This window comes from Ursus maritimus, unplaced genomic scaffold, assembly GCF_017311325.1.
Source record: "Ursus maritimus isolate PB19 unplaced genomic scaffold, ASM1731132v1 scaffold_26, whole genome shotgun sequence".
NCBI classification, from domain to species: Eukaryota; Metazoa; Chordata; class Mammalia; order Carnivora; family Ursidae; genus Ursus; species Ursus maritimus.
The window spans coordinates 19,320,020-19,329,789 of record NW_024425119.1 but is presented as its reverse complement, the minus strand read 5'-3'; the positions used below and the strand labels follow the sequence as shown (position 1 = coordinate 19,329,789).

General features: G+C 38.8%; 1 protein-coding gene across 1 annotated transcript in view; it reads left to right on the top strand.

Moving 5' to 3' along the window:
- Nucleotides 1-4,808, top strand: part of SLCO1A2 (solute carrier organic anion transporter family member 1A2) — a 49,737-nt gene extending 44,929 nt beyond the window's left edge. The window contains exon 15 of the mRNA XM_008707072.2: nucleotides 3,680-4,808. Coding sequence (XP_008705294.1) covers nucleotides 3,680-3,899 — 220 coding nt within the window. The 3' untranslated portion in view covers nucleotides 3,900-4,808. The remainder of the gene's footprint in view (nucleotides 1-3,679) is intronic.
- Nucleotides 4,809-9,770: the final 4,962 nt, after the last annotated feature.

Genomic DNA, 9,770 nt, shown 5'->3' with positions numbered 1-9,770 from the left:
TTTAATCACTGTTTCAATCTCTTCATAAATTGGCCTGTTTAAAAAATCAATTTCTTCCTGTTTCAGTCTTGGTAGTTTATAGGTTTCCAGGAACTCCTCCATCTTCTTCCAGATTGCTTAATTTATTGGCATAAAGCGGTTGATAAAAGTTTCTAATAATCCTTCCAATTTCATTGGTGTTGGTTGTGACCTCTCCCTTTTCATTCATAATTTTATTAATTTTGGTCCTTTCTCTATTCTTTTGGATAAGTCTTGCCAGTGGTTTGTCAATTTTATTTATTCTTTCAAAGAACCAGCTTCTAGTTCTGTTGATCTGCTCTACTGTGCTCCTGGTTTCTAATTCATTGATCTCTGCTCTAATCTTGATCAGCTGCTTCCTAGTGCATGGATTAGGCCTGTTCCTCTGTTGCTGTTCCAGCTTCTTGAGGTGGGAATATAAAAACTGCATTTTAGATTTTTCTATTTTTTTGACTGAGGCTTGGAGGGCTATGTATTTTCCCCTTAGGACTGCCTTTGCAGTGTCCCATAGCTTTTGGACCATTGTGTTTTCATTCTTGTTGGTCTCCATAAATTGTTTAAATTGATTTTTGATTTCCTGGTTTATCAAATCATTGTTGAGCAGGATGGTTCTTAGTCTCCAAGTGTTTGAGTGTCTTCCAAATTTTTCCTTGTGGTTGAGTTCCAGTTTCAAAGCATTGTGGTCTGAGAATATTCAGGGAATAAGTTCAGTCTTTTGGTATTGGTTGAGACCTGTTTTGTGACCCATAACATGGTCTATTCTTGAGAATGTTCCATGGGCGTTAGAATAGAATGAGTATTCTTTGGTTCTGGGGTGTAGTGTTCTATATATATCTATGAGGCCCAACTCATCAAGTATGGCATTCAAAGCTCTTGTTTCTTTGTAGATTTTCTGCTTAGGTGATCTGTCTATTGCTGATGGTGGAGTGTTGAGGTATCCTACTATTAACGTATTTTTATCTATATGTCTCTTTATTCTGGTTAAGAGTTGGCTTGTGTATCTTGCTTCTCCCCTGTTGGGGGCATATATATTTATAATTGTCATATCCACTTGTTGGATACATCCTTCAAGAATAATATAGTGCCCTTCTGTGTCTCTAACTATAGTCTTTAGTTTAAAATCCAATCTGATTGATATGAGAATTGCTACCCCAGCTTTCTTTTGAGGTCCATTGGCGTGAAAGATGGTATTCCATCCCTTTACTTTTAGTCTGGATGTATCTTTAGGTTCAAAATGAGTCTCTTGTAGACAGCAAATGGATCGGTCATGTCTTTTTATCCAATCTGCAACTGTGTGGCATTTATTGGAGCATTTAGGACATTTACTTTGAGACTGATTATTGAGAGATATGATTTTAATGATGCTATGTTGCCTGTAAAGTCTTTGTTTCTATAGATTGTGACTTTCTGTTCTGTATCACTCTTGGGGCCTTTTTACCTTTATAGAACCTCCCTTAATATCTCCTGTAGGGCTGGTTTTGTGGTTATGAAATTGGTCAATGACTGGTGATTCTGGAAGGTCTTTATTTCTCCATCAATTCTGAATAAGAGCCTTGCTGGATAAAGGATCCTTGGCTGCATGTTTTTCTCTGAAAGAGCTGTAAAAATGCCCCCCCCCAACCCTTTCTCTCATTTCCAGGTCTGTTTAGACAGGTCTGACATAATTCTGATACCTTTGCCTTGGTATGATATTTGCGAATTGCACTATGACGTGACGTGGTGTAGGTTTGTCGTGGTCGAGCTTGGGAGGGGTCCTCTCTGCCTCTTGGACATGAATGCTAGTTTCCTTTGCTAGATTAGGGAAGTTTTCAGCTACAATTTGTTCAAATATCTCTTCTAGACCTCTGTTTTTCTCCACCCCCTCAGGGATGCCGATGATTCTGACATTGCAACGTTTCATTGAGTCAGTAATCTCCCGTAACCTACATTCTTGAGATTGGATTTTTTTGAGCCAATTTTCTATTTTAGCTTTCTCTTCTACTAACCCATCCACCAATTCACCGATACGTTCTTCTGCCTCGTTCACCCTGGCCGTCAGAGCACCTAGTTTTGACTGCTTTGATTCATAGCATTTTTAATTTCTGCCAGATTCGCTCTCATTTCCGCCCTTAGAGATTCTATATTCTCATTAACATTTTCATTAATACTTTTTTCAAGTCTACACATCATCTTGACCATTGTTACTCTGAAGTCCATTTCTGATAATTTGGTTATATCCATATCCATTAGTTCTGTGGCAGAGGCCACAGACTCATTGTCTTTTCTTTGCTGGGGGGGATTTCTCCTTCTCGTCATTCTGATGAGGAGAGGTTGCGGGGTTGTCCAGAGCCCAAATTATTGACCGGGACCCAGGCCGTGTGCCCTTGTTTTATAGGGACCTTACGCATGTGGCTTCTTGATTTTTCAGCCTGCCTTCTGGGGGAGGGGCCTGCCATGCCGATACTCAGGCAACCCTGTTTGGGTAGAGTCTCTATGTCCTCTGCGAGGGGGTATGGGGATGGGCACACTCTGAGCCGGTATTTCCAGGCTTTTGTTCTTTGGCAGCTTTCCCTGGTGGTTTGCTGTGCCTCTTCTGAAAGTCAGAGCAGCAGTAGCCGAATCTCAGCCTCTGTCTCAGAACAGAGGGATCACAGACCGCTCTCCACTGGGGTCCTCTGGCCACTTTAACTCTGTTTCTGTTGGTGCTGCTCAACCCTGCAGCGTCCCGGGATGTGCGCCCCACACCCGGCAACCCAGCCCTCACTTCCAGGGCCCGCGCATCTCTGTCCTTTGTGCTTCTAACTAACACCGCTGGCCACCAGCCGCCCCCGCACACTCCGGCTCCGTTTCAGTCTGGTCCCGTGCAGGTGGCTACCGCTTCCCGGCACCCGAACGCAGCAGCTCCCTCCCCCTTCTGTTTATCTTCCAATATCGGTGCGAGGTTTCACGGCTCCCCGCTTCGTACCTCAATACTCAGCGCTGGAGATGTTCATTGGTAGAGATGCAGATGTATCTTCCTGCGGCTCAGGCTGATTCCGTGGGTGTTCAGGATGGTCTGGTACCTATCCAGCTCCACTCAGGGGACCGGCTGAAAAAAGGGACCCCTACTCCTCCGCCATCTTAACTCCACCTGGATGCATTCTTAATTAGATACTGGAATAAAACTGCTATCACTGTCAGTATTACATTTAAATTAGAGGCTCAATTTTATGTAAAAAGATTTTTAAAACCCAAAAGATTGGACAAAGAAGAAAATAAGTGTGAATTTTCTGGATGAAAAATTCCAAAAAACATTTAACAAACGTTAGAATTAATGAGTTCAGGGGCGCCTGGGTGGCACAGCAGTTAAGTGTCTGCCTTCAGCTCAGGGCATGATCCCGTGTTATGGGATCGAGCCCCACATCAGGCTCCTCTGCTATGAGCCTGCTTCTTCCTCTCCCACTCCCCCTGCTTGTGTTCCCTCTCTCGCTGGCTGTCTCTACCTCTGTCAAATAAATAAATAAAATCTTAAAAAAAAAAAAGAATTTATGAGTTCAGAAAAGTTGCTTATATAAAATTGACATGCAAAACGATTAGCCGTTGTTGTCCTCATGGGAATGAAATATTAATAATTAATGCAAAACTAGCTTGTACTCACCACACTATGTAAGATTTAATGTGTTTTAACATTTTTTTTTGATAGATACATCTACCTTGGCTTGCCAGCAGCTCTAAGAGGAACAAGCTATATTCCAGCCTTTTTAATCCTAATTATTTTGAAGAAACGTCTTCTACCTGGTGAAAATGCCTCTTCAGGAACTGTGCTTATAGAGGCAAAGGTTACAGGGAAGGAAAATGAGTGCAAAGATATGCACAAAAATTCCAAAATTTTAAATGATGATGAATTGAAAACTAAACTGTAATGCCCTATTGTATCATGCTTCCCAGAGTTGGAGAATACACTACCACTTAATTGTTTTTAAAATCAATAGGGATACAGAGGGTAACTTTTTATCTTTATGAACCTCAAATTTTTGTGTCTTTTGTTGTTATTGTTTTTACTCAAGATAAAAAAATGTTCAATGATGGTATTTCTGAGGCATCCATGACACTTGGGATTTTCCTCAGAGGGACATTTATAATAACCTTCAAAACAGGATATTAGAGCCAGCTTTAATTTTTTGTGTGAAAATAGCAATTTCTCTTTCAAGTCATGTGAAAGGAGGGTATATTCCCACATCTCCTTTTCCAAATGATTCTAAAAATTTCCTATTGTAAAAATCTATTTAATTTCATTGAATTTCTGCTTTGATATTGGGGTTATTTAGAGACTGATACTCTTATCCTGCTTATGTGAATATTTATTTTATCAAATGTATCACTTTTATGTGAAAGAAGCCCACACCTTCTAATTCTAGGAATTGTTCTTTAACTTTTCTTATTCCTTTCAGACATGATTGTTCTAAAATAGATTCCTCATTAATATGCCATCACTTGCTCTCAATTTGTTCCCAGCTTTATTATTCAAGTCATATATTTGCTCATTTTTTTCAGAATACTGAAAAAATGAGTCAGGTTATTAAAAATCATGAAGCAAAGATTGTTGGATTTTTTTTTTTAACAATTCAAACCTGACTAAACTTTGAAAAACAAGTGTCTCAGTCAAAGGATGAAAGGATGATATTAGAAAAACCCTGTAGTGTCAGATATTTTCAAAGGAACATTTTCCCAAATTTAGGAGACCTATCCATGTGGTCCAAAGTTAGAACACAAATACTAATTTTCCATAATTCATCTCAGAGAATGATGCTTTAAAAAAGTAGCTTCTGTTATGAAACTGGGTTAATAAAATTCAAGATACACATTAAAACTAAATCTACTCATATTATTATTTTTTCATTTATGGATACAATAAAAGGATGAAAGAATTTTAGAAGACAAGAGGCCCTATTGATGATATAGAGTTTCTGGTTCAAGGGAGTAGAATGAGGAACCATATTTATCTAATTCTTATTTTCTCTCCTTATTCTCCATCCCACTTAAATAATAGTCAATACATAAATCATTATATAAACCCATCATGGGATGAGATTACAGGAAGGGAGGGTGGGAGTAGCGGGAATCAATATACTATGGTTATATATGTGTAATATAGAGGGAATGTAAATTCCTCCAGGGATAGAAGAGTGGAAGAAGGTATAATCTAGAATGTGATCACAAGGAGCCTGGGATGTAGGTAGGAGCCCCTGAGTTGCAAATTCAAATACAATAAAAAAAATTGGTAGCTTCACAGAAAATAGACCAGTTAATTGAAAGACTGCCTAAAGATATTTTGAAGACTAATATGATTTCCTGAATGATTAGATGTGTCATATGAGAAGAAAGCAGCTGAGAGGAGAAAGACTGGGTAGGTCAGTCTATAAGAGTTAAGTTTTGGACTGTGGAGTTTGAGATTTCATTTCTGGTTATATTAAAAATAACCATGATTTAAGACAGGAGTATTGTTGAAACATGAGAGAAGAGTTTATCATTAGAAATGAGGAATGTAACTCAGGGTAGGTATGATTGCAGCAGTGAGGTATAATTGTGTGTTTATAGTTGAGTGTTAGAGTCTGATGACAACAAACTGGGAGTTTGTGAGCAGGAAGTGGGAAGAATCACCTGGAAGCTAAAAGGAGGAACAAGGACTTACCTTATCTCCAGAGACTTGTGAGAAAAAGGAAACAGCACCACATAAGAAGCTTTTGGGGGGAGGAGAGGAAGATGGTGACTCAACTTATACCATGAACACAGCTAGATAACTATCAAATTATCCTAAATACTCCAGAAATTGGCCTGAAGACAAACAACAAATTCCACAACTAAAGGGAGAGAAGAGGCCACATCAAAGAAGGTGGGAAGTGCAGAGATGGGGTTTAGAGGAGAAACAGATACAGGGTGCTGCAGAGGGATAAGGAGACCCAGCCCTCTACACTCTGGCAGGACTGCCCTTCTCAGTCAAGTTTGCCTCAGTCTCAGGGCCGCAGGCCCCTCCTCTCAGAAGATAAGCACAAACCCCTGCCCACACCACATCTCCCAAGCAGAGAGTTCTGCAGAGCCCCAGTTCTAGTGGAGTTAGTGTCAAGTCTCATTTCACAGGAGACTAGAGCACACCTCGTTAAAACTTGCCACATTCTGGCCAGGGACCAAAAAGTGCCCACAACAGGCAAGGAGAGCCTCTTCAAACAACTGGCCTGAAGGATAGAGCAGCCAAAACACAAGAGCAGAACATATCCAGCACATACCCGAGACACTCCCCAAAGCACCAGGCTCTGGGCACCTCATGACCTCTTCATTAGGCCATTACTTTCAGAAGCAGGAGACATAACTAACTGGCTTTTCAAATGCAGAGAAGGCAGAGACTTAGACAAAATGCAAAGATGAAGGAATTTATCCTTAATGAAGGAACAAGATAAGGCCATGGTCAGAGATCTAAGTGAAACAAATATAAGTAACATGCCTGATGAAGAAGTCAAGAAATAATCGTAAGAATAATCACCTGGCTTGAGAAAAGAATAGTAGACATCAGTAAGACCCTTATAACAGAGATAAAAGAGTTAAAAAAGAATCAATCAGGAATGAAGAATGCAATAAACAAGATTGGAAACAGGCTTAATGCAATGAACAGCAGGCTGGCAGAAACAGAGGAATGAATTAGTGACCTAGAAGACAAAATAGTGGATAATATGAGGCTGAACAAAAGAGAAAAAGGAGAGTTATGGAACAGGAGAATACACTTAAGGAACTCAGGGACTCCATTGACATAATAACATCTATATTACAGGAGTCCCAGAAGAAGAGAGAGAGAAGGGGGCAGAAAATTTATTTGAGGAAATAATAGCTGAAAACTTCCCTAATCTGGGGAAGGAAACAGACATCCAGTTCCAGGAGGCACAGAGAATTCCCATCAAAATGAACAAAAGCAGGCCAACACCAAGATGTATTGTAACTAAATTTGCAAAATATAGTGATAAATAAACAACCTTAGGGGCACCTGGGTGGCTCAGTTGGTTAAGCGGTTGCTTTCAACTCAGGTCATTATCCCAGGGTCCTGGAATAGAGACCTGCAATGGGCTCCTTGCTCAGTGGGGAGCCTGCTTCTCTCACTCCCTCTCCCTCTGCCTTTCATTCCCCCTGCTTGTGCTCTCTCTTGTGTCAAATAAATAAAAAAATATTTTTTAAAAAGAGAAAGAAAAAAATCCAGTCCTAATTGAGGGAAGAATAGAAGCAAACAAATGTAAGAATATGTCCTTTACTGCTAACTACAGATATATTGGCAGAAGATTGTTAACTGGTAATCTCTTTCCAATGAAAAGAAAAGAAAGGAAAAAAAAAGAAAAAAATGAAAAGAAAAAGCTTTCTGAGAATATAATATGTGCTTCTTTTTTCTTTCTTTCCTGAACTATGGCTATTAGACCTTGAGAAGCAGCAGCCTTCTTGCAACCAAGAGGCAACAGGCATAGGAAATGACAACATTTGAGGAAGGTGGAGCAGAAAGACAGCTAGAGCCTGGCTACCTGGTATAGTGTTGAACACCTGCATAAGCAGGGTTAGGGCTAAGTTTTATGGAGTATTAAGCTTCTAAAACGTGAGAGGAGAGTTTATATAAGAAAAATAAAAATTGTGAGTACAAAATGAGGTTAAAAGGGGATATTTAGAATGAGAAAAAACTTACAACAAATTTGATGTAATATGCCTCAGGGCACAATCATGATTTAAAAAAAACGTACTGTGAACATTACAGTTAAATAAGAAATATTAAAAGCTTTCCTGCTGAGGTTGGGAGAAGATAATGCCTGTTATCATCATTTCTATTTAACATTATACCCAATGTCGAGGAAACAAGAGGGAAAAAAATAATCAAAATTTGTAAGGATAAGAAAAGGAAAAATAAAATCATTCGTGACAAGTTGTGTAAGCAGAAAATCCAAAAGTTCCTACAGATAAACTGTCCAAATTAATAAGTGATTTTAACAAATCTCTGGATTCACAAAATCAAGTGCAGCTTTTCATATATCAACTGCAGTTAGGAAATGATATTAGTAAAGCATACTATGCTGTAGAGTATCCAAAAAAACCCACATAGTGAAATCCTAGGAATAAGTCTCACAGCAAATATCCAAGACCTCTACCTTCAAAACTACAGAAGAGTATCCAGAGAAATTAAGACTTATATCATGCTTATTGGTTAAAAGCTTTAATATTGTAAAGATGTCAGTTCTTCTGAAATTTATCTACAGATTCAGCGAAATCTCAAAAAAAATCCCAGCACTCTTTGAAACGAGGACATTGTCAAGATTTTTTGACCTTTATGTGGAAATAGAAAGGGCCAATGCAATCTTGAAGAAGGAAGATGGAGAAGCCCACTACCAGATATTAAAATCTATAAAACTAAAGGAAGGCAATATGGCATTAGCCACAAATCTCCCATCCCAGATGCCACCCACTCTTCCTGGTGCCTCTCTCTCTCCCTTGCAGATGCTTTCTTCATTCAGAATCCAACACTAAGTACTGTATTGCTCTCCTACCTGGAAACCGTTCTGAAGTTCCAACACTTCACATCAGACCTCTGTCTTTCTTCCTCCCACAGAGATGTCTTCCTCTTCCTGTTCAGGGTCTGATGCCTATGCCAGAATGCCCCCATGTGTTATTGCCCTCTGTATCCCTGTGATGGTTAATGTTTTAGGTCAACTTGGCTAGGCCACATTAGCCACATATTTATTTGGCCAGACATTATTGTAGATGTTTCTGTGAAAGTATTTTTTAGATGAGATTAACATCTAAACCAGTAGACTTTGAGTAAAGTAGATTTTCTCCCATAGTGTTGGGTGAGCCTCAACCTACCAGCTGAAGGCTTTAATAGAAAAAGACTCACCTCTTTTAGTTTAGACTAAACTCTTAACCAGTTTTTAGAAGAGGAAATTCTGCCAGAAGACTGTCTCTGGACTCAAACTGTAGAATAAACTCTTTCCTGGGTTTCAAAATTGCTTGCCTAATGTCTATGTATATTCTATTGATTTTGTTCCTCTGGAGAACCCTGACCAACAATCCTTCCTTGGATTCTGGCACCCATGCTGATCTATTCCTCCTATGCACACTCTCCTAATACTGCTTCAACTCTTAGGCTTTCACATGCTACTCAGTTCCCTGTAGTTCCCCTCAATAGCTAAACTTTTCCCCCATCTACTTGAATATCTACTTGCTTGGCCCCATCTAATGGCTCAGGATTCAATTATTCGGTTAGAAAAAAAGACAAGACTAAGGGAAGAAAAGAAAAGAAAAGGGAAGGGAAAAGGGGGAAAACACAATTGAAAATTTGATAAATTTTGGAAAGTGAATAATATATTGGAATAACGTATATACATCTAGAGAGTAGATGCATATTGCCAATTATATTTTCACACTAAGTTTACATATGTCTAGGGTTAAATTAATAAATGCTATTACAGAACATTGTGGCCTTGAAACTTAAATTGATTTCATATTATCCCCTGCTCTAGATAGACACAAAGAGTTTATTTTATTAACTAAATATTTAAAATATTTTCCAGTTTGTTCAACCATATAGCAAATACAGGAAATCCTGGAAGTGATTTTAAAATTTATGATTTGTGTATCTAATTTTTAAATTTATTATTCAAGAGATTTGTGGCTCCAACAAACAACTGTCTGAGTAGATTGTTTTTATGTTTTTAAACAATGTGTTTACTTCTACTTTTTCTCAATGTTACAGCCTGGCTAATATATGTATATAC